The sequence below is a fragment of the Bombus pascuorum genome, chromosome 8 (genome assembly GCF_905332965.1).
Source record: "Bombus pascuorum chromosome 8, iyBomPasc1.1, whole genome shotgun sequence".
NCBI lineage: Eukaryota > Metazoa > Arthropoda > Insecta > Hymenoptera > Apidae > Bombus > Bombus pascuorum.
In genome coordinates, this window is record NC_083495.1 from 17,068,437 (window position 1) to 17,092,362 (window position 23,926).

General features: G+C 29.3%; 3 protein-coding genes across 4 annotated transcripts in view; 2 read left to right on the forward strand and 1 right to left on the reverse strand.

The window, feature by feature from the left end:
* Positions 1-15,942, forward strand: part of LOC132909575 (small ribosomal subunit protein uS10m) — a 262,722-nt gene extending 246,780 nt beyond the window's left edge. The window contains exons 2-6 of the mRNA XM_060964494.1: positions 14,084-14,248; positions 14,326-14,595; positions 15,339-15,466; positions 15,551-15,752; positions 15,821-15,942. Coding sequence (XP_060820477.1) covers positions 14,234-14,248; positions 14,326-14,595; positions 15,339-15,466; positions 15,551-15,752; positions 15,821-15,877 — 672 coding nt within the window. The 5' untranslated portion in view covers positions 14,084-14,233 and the 3' untranslated portion in view covers positions 15,878-15,942. The remainder of the gene's footprint in view (positions 1-14,083; positions 14,249-14,325; positions 14,596-15,338; positions 15,467-15,550; positions 15,753-15,820) is intronic.
* On the forward strand, positions 3,007-12,827 carry LOC132909519 (uncharacterized). Of its 2 annotated transcripts, none has more exons than XM_060964390.1 (10): positions 3,007-3,371; positions 3,450-3,627; positions 3,835-4,865; positions 4,925-5,114; positions 6,916-7,079; positions 7,557-7,852; positions 7,966-8,197; positions 8,272-8,464; positions 8,789-9,355; positions 10,498-12,827. In XM_060964390.1, exons 2-10 carry the CDS (start codon positions 3,579-3,581, stop codon positions 12,630-12,632), a joined length of 4,857 nt encoding a protein of 1,618 aa, XP_060820373.1. In that variant the 5' UTR covers positions 3,007-3,371; positions 3,450-3,578; the 3' UTR covers positions 12,633-12,827. The 2 variants fall into 2 exon arrangements, with proteins under 2 accessions (XP_060820373.1, XP_060820374.1); XM_060964391.1 differs by having other exon boundaries at positions 3,560-3,627.
* A 1,458-nt stretch (positions 15,943-17,400) lies between the features above and the next one.
* Positions 17,401-23,395, reverse strand: LOC132909573 (beta-1,3-glucan-binding protein-like). The gene is made up of 8 exons (XM_060964489.1): positions 23,220-23,395; positions 21,139-21,360; positions 20,446-20,537; positions 20,236-20,378; positions 19,876-20,039; positions 19,052-19,416; positions 18,323-18,424; positions 17,401-17,798 (listed from the first exon to the last, which is right to left on the reverse strand). The coding sequence occupies exons 1-8, from the start codon at positions 23,365-23,367 to the stop codon at positions 17,700-17,702; spliced, it is 1,335 nt and encodes a 444-aa protein (XP_060820472.1). The 5' UTR covers positions 23,368-23,395; the 3' UTR covers positions 17,401-17,699.
* Positions 23,396-23,926: the final 531 nt, after the last annotated feature.

Genomic DNA, 23,926 nt, shown 5'->3' on the forward strand with positions numbered 1-23,926 from the left:
ACTCTACCTCTTTTTCCTGCTCTTTCTCCTCCGCGTCCTCCTATTCCACCACCTCTGGGTGTGCGCAGTTCCTTTTCGCTTCCGTAGACGTTGCGCGTTCGACACGCGCCATCCCCTTTACTCCATCCTCGCAACCCCCGAGCTTTGTGTCGGTATTACACGTACCGAGTTATGTAGCAAGGGGAAAATCTATAAGAGCCGCGACTGCGCCCTCGCTATGCTGCTCCACACGATTTCCCCGCTTAAGCCTCCTTCAGCATCGCGAACTTAATCACACAGCTACTAGCATCCTGCTGCTCGAAATGATCGAAATGATGATCGAACTGACGATCGAAATCAATCCACCATACTAACCAAACATTCCACTAATATTTGGATAAACGGATAAACTAGATATATGTAATTACATACACAAGTACTCCGACTGAATGATCCTTTATGCGTTGCCTCTATTAAAAACTAACAGATTTTCGGAATAATCGTACAATAATGAAGGAAGAATGGAATAACGCGATGAAAAGAAATCGTCGACTGTACAAAGCACGCGAAAGTTTACGCGTCGTAGCCCACAAAGAAATACCGCGACAATCTACTGTTCAGGAGTTTTGAGCACATTGTCGATTATCATTTACAAAATAGTTACATATGCATTTATGTATCTCAATATTTATTTTTAAGCACCGCACAATTACAATGTAAACGAAATTGAAGATTTAATAGTTGTTTCCCACAAGTTTCCAGTTCGATTTAAAGCAGAAAAGTTCGGATTTAAAGCAAAACCGCGATTTTCTTTTTTAGATTACATGTCAACTTACTGTGTCGTATTACTATTAAAATTGCTACACGAAACTTCGAAATAAAAATAAAATTTGGTCCGCTTAATGCGTGGAAGATAAGATATTTTATATTTCTCGTTCTCTTTTATATCCATCCACGATCTTTTTCAAATTGGAATTAGTAGTAAAGTATTAAAAAGTATAAAACAGATATGTAGAGAAATATTATTGCTCATTCTCCTTTTCTAGTAACATAATTTATGTACATATTACGAATTTAGAAATAAAATTCAAAATATGTACATATATTTCGATATTAAATATCTTCCCTCGCGTATTCTTTCACGCGATGTGTAGGAACCACGATCGTATAAACAGACGATACCGTGTACGATCATAGAAACGCGTCTCCATACTCGCTGCAGAAAACCGTTCGAAAATTGAATCCTGTCTAGTCAAAGATCAACATAGAAGGTCAACGAAATCCACGTTCTTGCGACTCGGACAGGGATGGGTCGAATGTCTCTGTCTCTATCTGAGACATTCATAGCGTGTCACTTGTCCGCAAAACGACAGCTTTCTTGTCTTCCATGTTGTTTCTTCTCGATTCAATTTTAGGACAGTTTTCTCTAGGCTTCGGTATACGAGCGTGGAAATCTGTTTATATGACCGTGATCTTGACTCTGAACTCTGGACACTCCTATACCGAAAGTATTAACGGAACCGCCCGTTTCTCGAGTCGAGAAAAATCAAGATGGAGAAGAAGGAAAGGTCTCGTTCTGCGCATACGTGACACCTATATACATACGCATTATACATAGATACTATCAGAGGAAATGAGAATGCTCGCGCTTATGGACCTAGTTGTTCCCGGAATAGTGCTGCACCATACGACCAAGTGCTGAGTTTAATTGACGTTAGCATATACAAGAACCTATAAAATTAGGGATTTACCCTGTTTGGTTACATACTACCATGGACAAGAACCTATCGAGTTCCATGCTACAAGAACCTATTTAATTGTACGATTCTACGTAAAAGTTCATATCTACTTTTCTATCCGAGATATACAAGTATAAGAATAACAAAATCGCGAAACGATCAAACTAATTGTAACTTGCCTAAGAAAGAGAAATTAATTGTTAACTATATTTTTGAACAACGACACATACATAGCAGTCCGAAACAAATTACTATAAAAGAGGGCATCTACTAATGGTTTTTCATCCTATGAATTATCCAGAGAATGGAAAGTCATTCTCGTTACCACTTTGTCACTGTGCTCGACTTCTGTATCTATAGCGGTATTAGTTGTGATTTGTTTGTAGCCGATATGCCCATCGTAACATGTCGCCCCATCGTCGTATTCGGCTAATCGCGATCTTTGCAATTAGCGTTGAGAGTTATTAATTACAGTTTGAATCAGAGTTGCGAGTCTAAATTTCGCGTTATTAATTAGAATTGCGAAAAAGTACCGACTTCAGTTTGAATTAGCGTTACGCTGGAAAGACGATCGCGTTTGCTTTATGATTGCGAATTATAAGATGTCGTGATTTTTCTTAGTATTTTCTATCGTGAACAATTATTAGAATTTGTCGAAGAGTGGAGTTTGAATTTGTCGCGTCCGATTTTATTCAAAGGTAAATTAAAATGACGTTAATTTTGAATTAATTTCGTAGCGTTGCGATTCGTGACTGTCGTGCATAATTGAAATAGTTTTTATTTTCATCTATAGATAGTAACTTTAAATTAAATTCAAACTTAAATACATAGGTTGGTTCTTGTATATACTAAGTTCCAACCGAATAGGGTAGATCCCTAATTTTATAGGTTCTTGTACATGCTAATGCCGATTAAACTCACCACTTGACCGCATGGTGCAGCACCTGTACTGTAAAACAACTAGAACTACGCGCGTGAGCACTCTCATTTCCTCTCTGATACTATCTGTCACCATGAATGACTCAGACAGAGACAGAAACACTTTACTCGTCTCTGTCTGTCTCGCAGAAACGCGAACTTTATTGTCTTTCATATTGATTCTCATGACTAGTCACGACTCAATTATGGAACGGTTTTCCCTAGCGAGTGTCGAGATTTGTTTATATGATCGTAGTAGGAATCTTTATCTTTAATCTCTATCTTATATCTCTAACTTCAACAATTTTAGGATTTTTTAACATTTCATATAGTGAAATTCTCTTAGGTAAAATTTCTATACATATATTTTCCTAATTTACTAATATCAATTAATATCGTGCGTACGATAATACAAGAAGTTATATATATTCAAAAAAATGTCACAATATAATGAATATAAAAATAGTTATCGATAACTATTTGCGATCACGACAATTTGGAAGGGACTAAAATTTTAAACTTTACACTCTACAATAGTCGATTGTTTTCGGAACGCCATGTTCGCCATTGCCCGTCGCGCGATTAAATTTTACTTGGCATTGAGTAGTACGATGAAATAAAGAAGGGATTATGTAAAACTTCTGTAACTAACGGAATATAATATAATAAGAATATTTGAAGAAATAATATTACATTACAGTGGTATACACATGCATATGTATATCTTTGTACATGGTAAGAAATTTATCTTTGTGAAATTATAGTGTATGTAAAATGTTCATGATATATCGTAAAGATGCAATAACATTGGAGTATTTGATAAAAGATTGATTTAATTCCATTTGTGTATTGATTTTATATATGCATTAGTTGAATCATAAAATCAGTTATCAATATCAAATACACCGTTCGTAACATTTTAGTCCAAGTGTCGTTTGTCTTATGGATCCTGAAACTAAATATTCACATTTAAATATTGATAGCAGAATGGGTAAGTTGTTTTCTCTTATACCACTATATTTTACTATTATACGTTTTCATATTTTATCGTAGATGTTTCCAAAATCAATTTTATCGAAAATTCAAAATTTATATATAAAAGATTAGTGTTATAAAAATGATAACCATAATAATTATGTATATATTCCTCTAAATAAATCAAAATAAATGCCTAAATTTAAAAATAAATATGTTATAGAAAGTTCAGGAGCAGTTACAATTGAAGGTGAAAACTATCAAGTAGTAGATGAATGTATTGAAGAAGAAGATACATCTAACAGTGTGCAACATAAATGTATCAAAAACGTAGACACAGAAAAACAATCTAATACGTCAGATAAGAATATACAACAGAATGAAGATACAAATGAGAGGAAAGAAAATATAAACATAAAAAATAATGCAAATATAAATGTAGGGGAAAATGAAAATACAATTGTGGAAGAAAAAAGCGATTCATATATGGAAAAAAATGAAAATACAATTGTGGAAGAAAAAAGCGATTCATATATGGAAAAAAATGAAAACACAATTGTGGAAGAGAAAAATGATTCATATATGGAAAGAAATGAAAATATAATTGTGGAAGAGAAAAGTGATTCATATATGGAGAAAAATGAAAATACAATTGTGGAAGAGAAAAGTGATTCATATATGGAGGAAAATGAGAATACAATTATGGAGAAGGAAGAATGTACAAAGATAAAGAAAAATGAAAATATAACTATAAAGAAGGAGGAAGATACAAACATAGACACGAATGAAGATATAAGTATGGAGAAAGATGACAAAGTTCCAATTGTCGATTCGACTAATAATGCATTATCAGATAATTTGAATCCTAATGATAATGACGCAAAAAATAAATCAAATACAGAAAATAAATGTTCACAACAATTAAGTGTAGAATCGATCGATTTTACTGCTGATATTACTTTAGATCAGTTGGATCAACAAAGAAGTATGACAGATGAAGACATTTTGCATCATTTGGATGAAATTGAAAATATTGATTTAGATCCTAGAGATTTCCAAATACAGGAGGAAAATGAGTCAATGGAAAAAGACACAAGAGACCATTCTTCTCATACAGAAAGTAAATTTGTTAAAGAAAGTGAAGAAGATGAAAGTATTAATGTAAATAAAACAACATCAAATACTATAAACAAAGAAATAAAACAAGAATTAAAAATAGAGAGATTTGAAATGAATGATTGGTATGAGAAAAAGGTAATGTATAAAATATAATACAGAAAAAATGAATGAGTAACACATGCAATTTTTTGCAGCTTATTGAGAAGGAAACGATTATAAAAGAACGACTTTCAAAAGTGGCCAGAGTTTTAGGAATTTCTTATCCATTTTATGAGAAATGGTTAGAACACGAAGAAAAAATAAATGGGTCTCCCCTCTGTAAATTAAAACCATCTCGACGATGTTGCTTGGATAAACCATATACTAATCGTTGGAAATTCATTTGTAAGTATCTCTGCCATTATTTCTCCTAAAAATACTGGACTCATTTTCTTAACTTATTAAGCAAAACTTTGCATGTACAGGTGTAATTGATAAAAACATAGTATGTAAGAATTTGTTACATTATTTAAACTTTATATCATTATTAATACTTAGAAGCACTAATATAGACAAAAATAATTAATAGTTGCATGGTGCAATTGTCAAATTACAGTCAGAGAGAAAGTGAGGGAGTCGATTACATATCTTATAAATTTTTAAAATTGATTCTCCTAAAGACAAAACTTTGTATATAGGTCTTATTTATTAAATGTATGTCCAAAAATGTTTGCACAATTTTCTTAACTTAAGGGAAATAACATATTTATCATTATTTTATTCTCTTATATACACACTGTTAAATCCAACTACTTTTTCTTAGATAATATAACTTTTTGTATTTCGTTTCTATTTGTAAAGAAACTTATATTTTTTTCATACGAATCTAATCTATTGATACAAAATTCAAAGAAGACGCGGAGTCCATTCAAATTTCATAATAAACTTTTGACATATTTTCAATATAATTTTTATTTCACTTGTTTTCATATTTCCAATATCTCTAACTGTTTTCATAATTTTATGTAAATAGGTATATAAAGTGTTTTGCTCAAATTCAGCACCTTCAGGTAGATATCTCACTCATTTTTATATTAGGAGAGATGTCAAAGAAAAACATTTGTTTTGAACAGGCAAATATAATAAGCAAGAATAAATATTCACCAGGTCATATTTCTCGAAATTTCAAGATCATCAATTATTTTTTAAATAGAATTATCATGGTTTACACATATGTCTCTTATCATTCTAGCCTAATAGCTGATATCATAACCAATCCGAGGTCTGTGAGATCTTCTAGAATATAAGATAATATATTGACATTAACAACATCATTTTCAATACTTGTCAAAATAAAATAATTTTTATTCATTAATCCATCTATTGTGATTTATTCATTCTATTATTCTATTCTCAAAGATTTATGAATATTTCCCAAGATCATGCGAGAGTCACATTATATATGTCATTGAATTGGTTATGATCTCAGTTATTATTCTGTAATAATAAAAAATATGTTTCATATCAAAAAGCATTGATGATCCTAAAATCTTCAAAAATGTGATCTTAAGAAAAATTTTTTACTCGTCATAATATTAAAACCAATTAGGACAGCCTGTACATTGTCGTTTCCTTCTAGTGATAAAATTTTACAATGAATGTTTCATATGATATCTCTAAATTTATATAAAAAACATTTTATATCTCATAGTTGTCAAATAGTTGTAAGATAGCGGTGTCACAGGCAGCTTTCAAGAGTTCTACTTACAATTTACTTATGTTTAAATCTTTATGATTGGTTCAATAACTTAGTTTACTTATTTTACGTTGATGTTAAATTCATTAAATAAATAGATAAATAATGGCATTTACAACCAATATTTTATAGCCACCTATTTTTGCAGAACAATATATTGATTATGTCTTTCTGCATTGACTAATATAAGTATTTTAAGCCTTTTATGTTTTATGATGCATAGGCGTACATATAACAATTACAAACATAATTTGTCTAGAATAATTAACTATAACATTAAGATAAAATTTAAAATACAAAATTCTTTTCTAGTTATAATTGTAAACCTTTATTTAATAATGTGTAATTATATATTGTGTTTATTTATTTGCTCTTAATTATAATAAAACAAATATATGTATATAATAATTTTAATTTCAAAACAGTGTAATTAAATTTACATATTTTTAGGCAATAAAAGAGATATACATGAGTCCATACCAGAAGTGGACAATCCTGGCATTTCTTTTAGCAAAAATAGAAAAATAGTCTGGAAATTAGAACCCAGTGGGGCATGGGGTGTAAATATAAATAACGAATCTCAATTTCCATCTTTTGTTTTACGTGCTGTAAAGGTATGTTTCCTAATATTCTATAAATTTTGATAAATATGATTTTTGAAAAGTGGATGCTTGTCTAAATATCTCAAAAGTTTGCAGTTTCGATAAAATACAAAGAATAAAATAAGTGCCTTGGTCATGTATATTTATAATAACTACTTGTAGTTTTATGGAACAAATAAAATATGTATATAAATATAATGTGAAATATAGAATAATAATAATAAATATAGAATAATAAAAATATAGAATAGATTATAATTTTTTATTATATATAATCTTTTCTAAAGCTTTTTGTTTGCAATGAAAAGTTCCACCTTTTCATTCATAATTTCAGTAATGGACATAATTATTTTCTAGTAAAGATTTGCATGTAACATCTTTGTATTTTTGAGATAAATATAACAACAATTCACAATTATTTAAAAAATATTATAGAAATTGTGATTATGTTGTATATAATAACTTGTACATTATATTTTTTCTACACAGATATTTGAAGATTTTCTCCAAACTACGGAACAATCATTAATCTCACTTAATTCTTCAGATGTAAACTTTTCTGATGATGTATCTATAGATGTAGTATCAAAAAAAGACACAAATAATGAAGAAAGACAGGATTGGTTATGGTTAGTAGTGCGTTGCAACAGTATGGATGAACTTATGCTATTTGCAACTGGACAAAATATCAGTCGCTCTACAATGGATAGGTTGAAACAAGTTTATGAATCTGGACCTGGGAAAAATTGTAATGTTAAATCCTTATATTGCAAATCAACAAATAAGTAAGAATATATTTTGCAAAATTAATAGTATATAAATTGCATAATTTTATATAAATGGCTAGTCTACATGACTTTTATTGAGAAGTAAATAATATACCATTTTTTAATATCAGGTATAACGATACTGCTGTCACGGATACAACATTTTTAGTTGGTTCGGAAGCTTTGGATGAAATTGTCGGGGGCCTAAAAGTACAACTTGCGCCTAAAACAAATTTTTGGTCAAATACTGCAGGAGCAGAGAATGTAGCAACCGCAGTAATAGATTTACTTGCACCTACTCCAAAAACAACAGTGCTTGAAATAGGATGTGGTATTGGTCTCATTGGATTGATGATGGCTTCTGTAAATAAAAAATATTTGTTTTTACTGTTTTTCACTATATTTTGTTCATTTATAATTTTGTAATTCAATTTCAGAAATGTCAACAAGTCATAGGAGTGGATTCTCCATCGGAAGTAGAAGAAGCTGAGATGACATGCGAATTAAATAATATAAAGAATGCTTCATTTATAATGGGGTCTCCTATTGAAGTAACAACTAAAATCATTGCAGCAGTAAAAAATCGTAAAACGTGTGCAGTAATCAATGCAAATACTAATGTTGGTCGAGGTATGTAAAAAATATTACATTATAAATAGATGTTTGTGAAATGTTTAACACATATTTTAAGTAATTTTATGATATCTCTTTTGATTTTTAATATAATTTTACGATTAATTGTAACTTATTTTATTAATATCATTTCATTATTAGCTATAAATATATAAGTAAATTCATTTAATTTAATAAGATTCTAAATTAAATAGAGCTTTATATAATATTTTTTATTAATAATTTTCTAAGAAATCATTCTTTATTGATAATTTTGATCTGATATATCTTCCAAATATTAATAAAAATTATTTATATTCTGTATTTGTTTCTATTTTACAGCAATTGAGGTTATGACAGCTCTAAGAAAAATACCATCCCTTAAACGAATAGTAATGATAACAACATTAACCAAGCAATCAGTGCGTGCTATATTAGAATTAGCTCGTCCCGGAGATCATAGTCATGGTTCACCATTTATTCCTATTGTGGCATGTGTTGTTGACACTTCGCCTAATGGTCCTCATTTTGAAGCGGTTATTTTGATGCAACGACGAATGATAAACAAGTTTAATCAAATATGGTCACAAAAAACTGCAGGGGAAGATATAAAAAGTTCAGAAAACAAAATTTTTCACGAAAAAATAAATCAACAAAACACTAATAAAATAGGTAAAAAGATCTCAAGCAAACCAACTGAATTACAAACTAAAATGAACTTTAATAAATTCTTGGTCAAAAATCACACAAAAAGGTCGATAAAGAAAGCGTTTTACATAAAGCATGCTGAAAATTCATCTATAAAAAATAGATTCAATAGGAAACGTTCCCATTCTCCAGATAAAGGAGAAAAACCAAAAAAGCTAATAAAGAAATTTAGAAAATCATGTGTTATAGCATGGCATCCTGGTAAGTTTATATTCAAAATATATAAGAAATTAACAACTTGGCAAGAAGTGTAGGGATATTTTTTTTTTATAAGTAATATGTAATTTTTAGTATAACTAAAAAAGTAACAAAATAAGTAAATAACATAGTATAATATCTTCTGGTTCAAAGCCTCATTTATGAAAAAATCAATTTAAGAAATTTTGTTACTATTACTTTTATTAAAATTTGCATTTTTGCATAACACTGGTAAGATTTAAACGATGTAAGCAGTAGCATATTAGTTGTTCCTGTTATTGAAAACTTTTTCATCTCAGTTTGTTATATACATGTGTATATATAGGGTGTACCGAAAATCTAGTAAGTAAAAAATTTAGTACTCGTGGACTTGAAAAGAGTAGCAAGAATCAAGTGGACGAAACTTCAAACTTATTTTTCTCGGAAACGAAACTTTGTATCGACAATTGTCACTCTACTGTCGTTCGACTTACTTCACAGAGGGAATTACCCCCTTTCGGTTTGTACCACCGTACAAGGTACCTAAGTGCAAAGAAACCCATTTAACCTCGTTACCACTCACTTTGTCAAGTGCACGCGTACTTGACAGAACTTCATCGTCGATCTTCTCGAAAACAAAGCCGTATTTCAAAAATTGTCGCTCTATATTTCCGATTTACTTTTACATGGGAAATCTCCCTCTTTGAACTTGTACCTCGATTTTCAATACACTCTGTATAAATATCATATACAGGGTGGCTCAGATTTTAACAGCGAAACTTTATCAATGTACTATATAGGTCTAAATAAGAAAAAAATGTTTTATAAAATTATAACAAGAAGACGAAATATGAAGGGAACTGTAAAGAACTTGCGATTGCCATAGGAACAATACAATGTAGGAATAAATCAGCGATATTTACTTTTGTTCTGTTTATCTGTAATTACTATTAATAAATCGCTCGACTTCGTATCAAAATTCCATGATTATTACAACGATATGCAGATATACTAAAGGTAAATGTTACTGATCTGCTTCTACATTGTATAGCTGCAATTTCAAATTCTTTACCGTTCCCGTCCTGTTTCGTCTTTCTTGCCATAATTCCTTTACAAAGTCTTAAACGACCTATGCTTATATAATATTTTTTTATTTTTAATATTAGATCAAGCATCAAAGAAGAAAAAAGAATGGGACACGGGAAATTCACAATTATGTACGAATCTATTCTATGAAAAAAAGATGCAAGAGCGTCCTAAAGAACAAACTGATTTAAGAGAGAGATTATCTCATAATCGATTGGATACTGATATTGCTCAAACATTAAAAGAGCATCAAGCACTTTTAGAAATAGCAAAGGAAAAGTTAAGCGGACCAGCACCGACTGTTGATATGAATACTGCAAAACAATTACAAAATATGTTAAATATCGTTTTAGAACAAACAAATAAACTTCAAAATCAACTTCCACGTTCTGTTTGGGACCGTATTGCTTCACCAGGAAACATAAATTCCGGTCAAAGGGAAAATAAACAAGACGATCCTCTTTTGAAGGGTCGTTATGTTCAAGAGATGGGTTCCCAGGATATTCTAATCACAATGCCAAATAAGAGATTCTTAGATAATGAAGAGCCTGAACCAAAACCAATGTACAAAAAATATAATAATTTACCACCTTTAGAGCCAAATACAATTATGCCAGTAGCATATGCAATTAACTCTAGAGAAGAAAAATCTTTCCGTGTAACACCAGAAAGATTTGCCAGATCGTTCAGAGTCGAGGTAAACCAGAATCGGGATCCAAGAATTCGCAGGAATGAAATGGAAAACATGAAAAAACCAATTTCACCTGTGAGAAGACAAACTTCTTCACCAAAACATCGTGTAACTCCTCCAAAAAGACTTTCCCCTAAACGTCCATTGCTATCACCTCCAAGACATCCATGTTCGCCTCCGAGAAGACACTTTTCTCCTCTTCAACGTCCCACGTCACCTATGTATCGACAACGTTCTCCCATAAGACGTCAAATATCTCCGTTACGACGACCAATGTCACCGAGACGAATGTCACCCTTAAGACAAGCTTCATCGCCGAGACGTCCGTCACCGCCACGACGAATAGAAATGTCTATGAATCGTCCAATGTCACCATTAAGACATCAAGTATCACTACGACAAATGTCTCCCATAAGATCCACTTTGTCTCCTAGAAGACAATCATCGTCAATGAAGCGACCGATATCTCCACTAAGAAGACAAATTCCGTCTCCTAATCGAATAATACTTCCTAATAGGCAGGATATGCTACTTTCTAGGAGACAAGCAATGCCACAAGAAAGGCAACAGACATCGACAGTGAGACGAATGGAGTCACATAAATTAATGTTTGAACGTCCTACATTATCACGACAACAATCTCCTCAAAAACGACAAATGTCACCATCAAGATTTACCGATGATTGGGATATACCAAATAGAAGAGCCATTGAACAAAATATTTTGGTTCGATCTGTTGACCAGATACCTGAACAAAATATCTGGCGAAGTGAACAAACTCCGGCATCTAGTAATAATTGGGAACAAATTGCGTGTAACGATAGACGCCGTAAGAGTTTTAATCAAGAGAAGTGGGAAACTGCTAAAGATCCTATGCGCAGTGATGGTTGGAATAACGGTGGAAATACTTGGAATTCCAAACAGATGTATACAAAGCCTATGATGAAAGAAACATGGTCATCAAATTCCGATAATAAATGGTCACCAACATCTATGCCCAGTAGTAGTAATGATAACTGGAATATTCGTGGAAAAGATAGCTCGTCTGCTTGCACGGAATCTTGGATGGACAATAAGAACCAAGGTAGATGGGAATCGTTAAACGTTAAAGATTCTTGGAAGTGCGACAAGGAAGATTTGAATGACTTACCAGAAGATGCAAAAGATCCTTGGGGTGATGATGGTATTTCAGATTTGAAAGAAAGATGGCTTAAATTTGAAAGTACCGGTACATCAAATACATGGGTAAGGGAAAATGAACAACAGCGAGGAGATTCATGGAACTCAAAATATAACAAAGATAACTGGCAAAATAAAGGATTATCTTTTGTTACAAAATCTCAGTGGCAAAATAATGACAGTAAAAATATTGGAGAATCACGTTGGCTTTCCCAAAGTGATGAGAAGAAACCTACATGTAGCGGTTGGCAAAATGGGAATACTGTTGGATCTTGGCAATTTCAAAATGCAAGTTTTCAATCACAACGTTCTTTTCCTTCAACTCAGTTCAAAAGTTCATATTAAAATTTGTGATCTTGATAATAATGTTGATTATCAAGGAATTAAATTTGTTAAGTCATTCTTACCATATTGTAATTTTGTTAGATTATAAACGCGGAATTCACACTTTTCTTCGCGAAACAAAATATTTAAAAGGTCATGAAATAAACAATTGTATATGCAATTGAAACTAAAAGAGTGTTTAAGTTTATATTATAAGATCATTATTCATTTCATTTTTTATGATTGTAGTTTCTACTTTGTTATTTTCAAATTAACGATATTAATGAAATAATGTAAGTATTAAACATATGGTGTTATAATTTTTAAATAAACTTAAAACTTGTTTAATATGCTATCATAAATTTTAGACAATGGTGTTTTAATACATATCTCTTTTAAGACAATCTAAAAAATAAGTTCATATTATACTTTTAAAATAAAACTGTATTTACATAAAAAATCAATTCACTTAATTATGTTTGATACATACATAAAATATTTATCTAAAAATTTTAATTACGATCCGTAACCGGATACATATATAAAATATATGTGTATATAATATATATATATATATGTATATATATATATATATATATATATATATATCAACAATATCCTATACTTATACATTTTATTAGGAAGTAAAAATATATATCCTATAATTTTATAAAATAATATATTTAGGCATTATATGTTTGATTTCATTATTGAGACATTTAAAAAATACCGAACTGCATCAAGTTTGCGACTAACTAAATATCTGCTATTTTTTAGAAGTTGAATATTTTAACTAAGAGCGTTAAATAAATATAAAACTTAAGTAAACAAGTTTTTGAACTTTGGCGTTTTCTGTTTAATAGGAATTGACATGTCTCGGAAAAGATTTTTCTCAGAACTTAATGAGTTCCTTTAAAATATAGGAAGTTCTTCATTAAAATGTAGTTTCTCTAAAATTTTATGGAATTTGTAACATCGAACTGCAAATCAAACATATTTATAAAAATTACGATCAGTTTATTATTTTATAACTATGCAACAGAATCGTTAGCAGTTCGACATACTGTATTATTTTCATAATGCTAATTGATTAGTATTTTGAAGTAAATACAATATTATGTAAAAATATCTTATAAAATTAAGCATTTATTTCAATTTAGAAGTAAACGATTTTGAATAAAGGATAGGTGCGCACATACGTACATTAAGTCTAATACAGTATACAAAATTTTTTTTTTTTTTTATTTTGGTTATTTTACAATTTGTATTTATGGACATTTGGTAAAGTGTTATATCTTATTGGTGAAGAAAAAAAAAATAAAATAAAAATAAATATAGCATGTGGGTGGCTACCCCCAGCGGGGTGCCGGCTTCGTTTTTTTCTAAGTTATATCTTTTATGTAGTATACAAAATTCATTCAAAAACCGTACTCTACATACATATATATGTATATGTGCATCTGTGTTGATAGTTGTTTACTAACGCACGTGTAATCTGCTACGTATTTATGATGTATTTACATAAAAAAAAAGACATCTACTTTCATATTTAAATTTAATTAAATTTGAAACGATAATATTTCAATTCATTTATTTCATATTTACATAAACAAAAGTAACAAATGTTTCGTTCAAAGGTATAACGTTTAGAAACACTTACTTAAGTAATATGCTAAGGATATTTAGGTTAGAGATAACCTCTAATATCTTTCAGGTATTTCCTGTTTTACGAAGTATAAACAGAAGTTCTTATGATATTGGACATACAAAATTATTACGAAACACATTATTTTCAACCAACGTTTTGCATGGAGATTCAAGTGATACATCAAATGTATCTTTAAATGAAAACTTAGCTACAAACACTTCACAGCAATCTCAAACCTTAAATGAAACAATACAGGAATCTAAAACTTCAATTAAGAATGCAGAGTTTTCTATAGAAGCTTCGGTTGGATCAAATACTTCATCCTTTCCCACAGAGGTATGTAATAATATATTGATAATATATTTTATATTAATATATTTTAAATTAATATGAATATGTAGTGAACAAAATTATTGCATTATAAATAATTACTAATGTATTCTGTATAATTATGTTTTAATACACTAAGTATCATTTTCTTTAAAAGCAAGAATATGTCAGTATATTATTATTCAGAATAATTGATTATTCTATTATCAGAATAAAGGAATATTGAATTTAGAAAATTAATACCTATTCTACATATACAGTGTTTATTGTTTTAAAACAAGTTATAGTAATTATATTATGAATTAAAATATTTTTTTATAGTAATAGAGATTATAAATGTTAATCTTATAAATTTATTGTGATTGTTTATAACATGTATTTTGTTATTATAAAATACATGTATTTTGAAATTGGAGATTATTAAATGGACTTTTGTTAATAGATATTCAAGTATAAATTATATAATTCATTAAATAATACTAACAATTCATATTGTTACCTATACATAATGTTATTAATGTATTACTTAATAATAATGAAATTTATATTCCTATACCTAATATTGCAAGGAAATTAATAAAAGATCTTGTATCATCTGCGAATATAAAAATCAATTAGAAATCTATTCTAAACAATCACTTAATAATAAATGTATCGTACTTTTAAGAATTATAAATTGATTTTCATACATTAGTTTGTATTTTTTGATACTTTTTAATACATAACATAATATCATTAATACATTCTAGTCTGAGCTCGATAAACTATATAAGAAACTAGAAATTGAAGTCAGAGGAAATGATCCCGCTGTTCTTAGAAGTTATGGAGAATTTGCTGTTATGGTAGCAGATCATTTAGACATAACTGTAGGCAGACAGTAAGTTAATGCAGTGAAAATATTTTTAAATATTTATAAAAATATATACAAGAAAATATAAATACACAATACTAAAATTTACAGTGTTGAAATACGAAAACCTATATTTGAAAGATTGACGCTACTTAAGTCTGTCCACGTTCATAAGAAACATAGAGTTCAATATGAAACAAGAACATATTATAGATACGTTGATCTCTTTAATTTAACTGGCTCAACTGCAGATACATATTTAGAATATATACAAAGAAATCTCCCAGAAGGAGTGGCAATGAAAATTACAAAGGTATGATTTAAATTGTTTATTTCTAACTATACATGTAAGATACAGGTAACCAATTTTACTTTTTGCAGGTGGAATTACAAACCTTACCCAAAACAGTCGAGCAAGCAATGTCTTCACAACAATAAATGAAACAATTATGATATTATCATTATTTTAGTAAATAGACAAATAAATTATATATGCATAATAATTTCGTTTGTCTTTCAATAGTAATATTAACGATAGGCATGGTAGTCATAAAATCGATTTTACTGCTTCATCTTTAACTATACGTGTATTATTTTACATGACATCATTGCTATAGTCACGACATTATCATTTTTATGTTGCCGATTTAATAAGTATAATACTGTGTGATGAATTTGTAGTCTTGTTAGTGACTTTTTCCAATTCTGGTAGTAAATCTTTTTTTGTAAATATAGGTAACAAAGTTTGCATAGTTTTAATATTTAAAGTCCTTAAGGGTGTATTTTCCATGCGTTTTATAAAATAATGTTCCATATCCACATTATTATAGGTTGTTTTGGAATTGTTAAATGGATGACTTTTATTCAATTTTAAATTTAGAGAAACAGTCGGAGATTGCACCTGCCGTGCAGTCGAATTTTTTTCTTGCATTGCAACTGAAACATATGCTTTATGTAATAAATTTCAAGAAAGTTTATTCACAGTAGTATTTGATATGTCTTTACTTTGATGTTTTCTATTTAATTGAGCACTGGCTATACATTTATGTAAAATGAATTCATATCCTGGAAATATAGAAAATATACATAAATAAAATGCAGAAATATTTTATAAATAATATATGTAAAATATACGTGATTTTTAAACAATAACATTTGCTTTATACACATTTTAATCCTCATGCAAGTATTAATAAAATGCAGAAAACAATTTTTGTATATTTCAGTATTTTATTTGTTGTTATATCTGTTATTTTAAAAAGATGTTTCGCATATAGATAATATCGAATAATGGATCACGTTCTTAAATTATTATACTTACTAGAATATTTTGATTGAAAATGTAAGTCACTGTCCAATCCACAAATTAAATGAATTATAATTATGGTGAGAAAAATAATTAAGCTTTTCATTTGAAATATATTAATAAATTGAAATACAGTCTAATATAGAAGTACAGTATTTGTCACGTTTAATATAGTATTTACAAATGTTCTAGAAAATTAAAAAATGAAGTACACAAATTTTATTACAAAAAGAAAACTAATTATGTGTAAGGATATAAGAGAAAAATGAAAATATTTTCACTTTTGTTAAATTTTTAGTAAGATAAAAAATATGAAAATCAATCCACCGTCGATTAACAAACTCTCTGTTACCACTACTATACAGTGAGTGGAAGTTGCTATGTCTTCATTTAATCTTTTTACAATGTTATTCAAGAAAAACCGGTTTGAAGGAAGAGTGTCGAGTTTGAAATTCTCCTACCGCCTGAAACAATTTTAGTATCATTCTACGCGTGATTAACAAAATAAAACAGTTAACGAAATACATTTGTTTGTATATTTAAGTTATGCGCATTTTATATTATAAAATTTATTTTATTCATTAGAAAGTGAAACCAAAACAATAAGAACAGTCTATCGAAACAAATAGGAGATGGCGAAATAAAATGAAACATGTATGTTTAAAATGTGATATGTATTCGTCACAGAAAAATAATACATTCAGTAGTAAAAATAAAGTTTACGCATTTAATTATTTAGTACGTGTTTATGATCACGAGTACAGCGATTATAAATAAGAAAAAGTAAAATAACGAATGTCGTGTTATTACTAATAGCATCGATATCTAAAACATATTTGACGTATTATGCTATAAAGAATTATTTCATATTTAAATTTTAAAAATTGCAACTTGTTTACAAATTAATTTTCTTAGTACTCTTTTATGTAAATTTTATTAATAACATAATCTTTTTTAAGATGACCATACTCGAATATAATCGATTTCGAAAGCATTTTTTCCACTCCAGCTTGGTAACCATTTATCTTTTGCATGCCAAAAGTTCAACATTGCCTAGAATATATCAATCGTCGTTAATTAATTGTGCTCGATTAATGCTACAACAATAAAATAATATTTTGTCATTGATCATTATAGATTGTGATCTTAAACGTATGTATATACAATAATTCGTTCTAAAGATAGTCTCACTAAGGCCGCGATTATACAGAGAACTGCGAGCGGTAAGACGAGTGACGACAAAGAGGCCGAAGATAAATCAAAGATTCAAATAAACCATACAGCGACTGAGAGGCAACGCGATGACCATTATTATATTCGCTATTTTAATAGGTATCCAAACGGCAGGTAGATGGTAACGGTGAATACCAAGGATTATTTTGATATCGAGTCCTTAATAATTGGGGTGCGGTATAGATCGATTTTATGGTAACATTAAATGGTAAATTATAAAGATTATAGAAATACGTCTATGGCAGAAGAGATATGGGAAGGTGCGGCATGATTTTGTCGCTCGTTTGTACATGCTCCGTATAAATATGCTATATGCTACGTATAAATGTTCGTAGAATATTTACCTTGGCTTCGATATTTTTCCATGGTTTTTTGTGTCCCGAGCTAATTGTTTTATCAGGAAATACGCGAATACCACCAACTCCCACACCAATTACGATATGAAACTATTAGAGTACAATGAAAATTGTCAAAGTTAAAAGTCTGATCGATCTGTACATTTAACATGTGATTAAATTTTTAATAATCATAATGATAATAATATTTGTCGATAATAATGGTTGTTTATAATTTTATAGAAAAAGACTAATTACTAAAATATATATATGTAATACCGAAGAAATAAGCAAACTATTGATTCCGAGTACATATGTATATGTAGTGGCGATCATATAAACAGGTTTGAACTCTGGACTCTCCTATACCGAAAACATTCACGAAATCTTTCGTCTTTTGAATCGATAAATGTCAAGATACATATATATTATGAGAGAGAGAGAGAGAGAGAGAGAAAGAGTACTATCTCGCCTCGTTGGTCGGACAGTACGTACATATAGTAAACATATTTGTCAATAATAAGTTGTTACAGATTTCATTTCTTGCTCATGTGTATATTAGTACGAATTATATATTATTTAACTTCATTGTACAGAAATACATATAAATTTCGTGCGAAGATCGTTAAACTCTCAAGAAATTAGTTTAATAATGATATATTACTTAAAAAGATATATCGAAGGTACATTACGAAATACCGAAAAATAGTAGTGGTAGGTAGTTTTGTAAATGCATACCTCTTGATCAAAAGGAGCCATTTGGGTAAAATTATTCCCATACATCCAACCATCTGTCGGAGGATTTAATTTACCAACTTCTTCACCGTCTACAAGGAATTGAAATCCTTTGGAATTCCAAATTGTTGTGTAAACGTGAAAATCTTGCGTCCATCTTGGCCCATTCTCTCGAGTCTGAGAAACCATGTGGTTTGTAATATTTACACCTGTACCAATACGGACTCCAAAATCTAATCTTCTTGAATCGTAGATGCTTCCATCGACAGTGTTCACTAAATTATCGTTTCCACGAGCAAGGCCGAGGACAATGCATCCACTGGAATAATCGGGACCGTAATAATCGTACTTTGGTTTAAGCCACATTTCTGTCGTAAATAAATACGATATTTAGTTACTTTGTTTATTAATCAAACTCGATTCGAGCGAATTTAACGAAATTATTAATCAAAGTTGAATTAATTGAATTAAAATGTTACGTAAATAATTGAATTAGATTTGTTCATTTACTTCAATGTGTTTTGCTTAAAAAAGAAGTAAATAACACAGAACAACATGTACCTATGTACAGGGAGTTCCATTGTATGTAGGAAAGTAAGAAAAAACGTTCATATAAATATATACTAGATGTAATCTTGTATTTAAGTTATAGCTTGTTTCGTATTGTAATAACTATTCAATGAAATTGCTCGAAGTGCTCGAAGCTCCTAACTCCAACGCAAACACGATCACGCTTAGATGCAATTACATTCATTCGCTGATGTATAAAATGGTGGATATCTCGTGCCTTATAAGCAGATATGCTATGTAATTGAATTAATATTCACCTGGATATAACCAATCACCTTCAGGAAATTTTGCTCTTATTTCAATTTTTCCGTATCGGAAATAGAAACTGTTTTTCGTAATTAATCTGGTAGATATAATAGGCGGTAAAATACTGAATGACGTAGCTTTACGTCGGCATTCATCTCGAATCGTACTACTACACCTGTAATAAATATAATAAATAATAAATATAATAAAAATAAATCGAAGTAACGTATCAAACAATTGGCAAAATATAGATAAAACGCATCGATATCACGTAAATATGGAATCTATAAAACATAAATAAATAAGTAAAATTAGTTGGGTAATACAATTGTGTGAAAAGCCTGTATTTAAAAAAGTCATACTACACTCACTCGCTAAGTAGTAGCGTTCCATACATAGTTGCATTTACACCATAGTGGTTTTCTAAAATCGCTGGTTTGATTTTAAGCATTCCGTTTTTAACGGATGCTACAAATGTATGTTGTCTATTGTGATAAATACAAAATTCATAGTCCTATAATAGAAGAACTATATAAGAAGTCTTACTATCGATCAGGGCTTAAGTACGTATTTATACTTACAGGATTTAACGGTATTTTTGTTTCGTGTCTCCAAAGTGAGTTATTAAAGATGTCGAATGTTTCATCGAACACTAACTCTTTGGTAGCTGTAACTAAAAAATACATACCTTTTCATATTTTACTTATATCTTTTTCTACTCTTTATATTCATAGACTTCTTTGTCATTTATATTTTATTTTTTAATTATTACAAATTTATTTTAAATCTCGATTCTCCCAATTTATACTATAGCTTTCCTACTACACCGACTATAGTTTAAAATTACTACGAAGAATAAAATAACGAATTTTTCTTCTTTTTTTATATTTCACTAATGAATTTGCGAAGCAACGTTTTTTTAATAATAATATTGCGATCAGTTGTAATAATTTGTAATATTTAACCGGTTAACAGTTATTTTTAGAAATAATATTTAACTTTGAAGAATCGCGCATAACATACCTACTATCGATAAATTATCGAATAAACAAAATTTATATTTTATGTGATATACATATATACATGTATATTTTGATTCTGTAAGAAGATGATTCGACCATTTGTCATTAATTCATATATTTCAGTAGCATTCGTGTATTATTTATACGAATTAATCAAAATGTCCACATTATAAACAGCGATGTGGGTACAATATACATGTATACATACATATGTATACTTATAAATGTATAATATAAGCTAAATATTCGTACTTGTCCAGGTTTCTTCTCCTCTGTTATACATTATCCCATTAACTTGTACATAAGTCCAATAATGTATAACATCTCCGTTTTCCAAGATCATATTTCGATTCTGAATGATCCATTTTCCATTATTCTTCTTATACACCTCGCCCGATATTCGTCCTACTTCGTTCAACTTAATAGTCCTATTTATGTTTCCTTGAAACGCAAAAAATTGTATGCCGGGCTCATCTGTTATAATACAAAAAAGATACATACGTTATATTCATTACACAAACCATAGTGTTGAAGTAAAAGTAAATTTTGGAAATATCAGTTAGTACGTAGACGATAAAATGACCTTTCTTTCCATTCGATGAGAATATTATGTTTCTCGTTTCCACTTACATACTATATCTGCCTCATAACACCTTCGTAAATTAAAATTTTCAAAAGAAATACTCTTTGATACAGCATATCCACAAAATATCCACAAAAATAAGAATACAAATAAGGTACATATATATATATATATATATATATATAAAAGAAATAGAAACTCGAACATTATTTAACATTGATCAGTATCAAGTACTATCAATGGAAACTTTTTATTTTATTTTATAGAAAGATCGGGTACGATAAGTAAACGTTTCATATTTGTTAAACAGATATATCTCGATCTATTTATGCATTTACGTATATAAACGAGTTTCTAAAAAATATAGTTTCTCGGAACTATGTATATCGCATAAACTTACTATAAAAAAAAAACAAATGTGCATTTTAATCGAGGAAACAGTTTGATAATGTATTATCGATAACAAAGTTATAGCCGATATTATTCTACTTTATAGATTTCTAAGCATATGTATGATTTATCCCATTCTCATTGTCTTAAATGTCTTTACACATTTATCTTTCTGTAATAATCTAACCTTATAAAGGATAGTTAATTATCGCTTATTAGTTTTAATTAAATTAACAATCTCGGTTATTTACAATTAATCGGTAGCTAAAAATCGCGTATAAAATTAGAAATTAGATACAAATTTTTAAGATAAATGTTTACGACGGAATTATGGAATTTTGCAAAATACGTCAAGCAATCCTGGAATTTAAAAAAAATCATGAACTTGTGCATATAAATCTATAGCCGAGTATAAATATCACATAAAATTTATTTATAAATATTTCAATTGCCAGAATAATTATGATAGACCATTGTCTTTGATGATAGATAATAATATTTAAAAAGTATGATTGATACAATATACGTAGTATATATAAAATGCTGGTAAAATTTTATTCGATTGCAATCATGTTTTATTGCACATTACGATTTCATAATTGTCTGATGTTTCAGAATTAATCCCATGTATTACTTTCTTGTATCATCCACATTTATATTACTTAGTCATCGCCCCATTCAGAAGGAAAACATTAATGGTAAGTAAATAGGTAAATCCGGTTATTCCCGAGGAATTCCAAATGAATAATACGAAGTAAATGACCACTGGTGATGTATATGTATATTATATGTATGACGAACTTAAAGTTATCAGTCATACACATATGTATGTATGTATGTATGAATGTCATTTTCCATTAATAAGACGATTACGACAAGATGTTCGTTACTATTCTTAAGTATCCTTATTTTTATTAAAATTAAATATTTTCTATACTTTTTCGTATGAATATTTATACATTCGCTTATACATTTGTGTATAAATATAACAAATTGCCTATGAATTTGAGTCTGTATAATGTGTGATAAATAATTAAGTACAGTAAAACGAGTAAAAAAATTAATAAGTAAATTTCTTTTACAACCAGTACTAAACCATTATTTCTTTGTAATTTAATATTATTTACTATTTGTAGCTTCAAAAATTATCTATGGAATAACTGGTTAATTTTTATGATCGTATTGAATATAATAAAATTGATCGCGAAACTACTAAAAATAATCGGTAATCTCTTAACAAAATATAACTTAACAACATAATATTTGACAGCAAATAGTGCTAAATAAAATAATTGCATTTCCGTACGGTTAATTTCTACAAGTAGATATGTATAGATTATATGTCTATATAGTCACTTACCCGATATCGATATAAGAATTCCTTTTGGATTTAACACTTCGAACGTTGGCGTGGGCACAACATAAGAATTCACTAGTGTAAGATAACTTGTCAAGTTCGATGATAATAATATGAAAATTGAAATGGAACAAATGTCGTAATGAAACATGTTTCTTAAAAATGACAGTTTAGTTGATGTAACAGAAATTATCTACATCGATGAAGTTGCGTGGAATGCTGCCGATGACACACTGATCTTGGTACTGACGATAAATATTTCCTTATACACATAGTTCCGATTTACGATTCCTTCTGCAATTTATCAAATCACTACTAGATTCAGATAATTAGGCATCAAATAAAATTTCGCTGAAATAAACAGAGTTCTACTGCGCGTATCGACACTACAATGAAAAATCGTATCTCGATCTACACCTACTATATTTTCGACTATCGCACTACGCGCGTGTCCTCGTACGCAACCTATATAACGTAAAGTGACATCCATTTAAAAAAAAATTATTGACTTCTAAAAGTTGAATTTGTCTTTTTTTGAACCTCTACAATTTGAAAAATATTCCATCCAGTATAAAATTTCTTTAAGACGTTTTCGTTTGTTGAGTTCTCTTAATCAAAAAATTCGATAAGAAGAAACCTTCGCAGCTCAAAGATCTCTGTCATTCCCTTCAGATGCGAGATACCGACTTCATATTTTTGTTCGACATGAC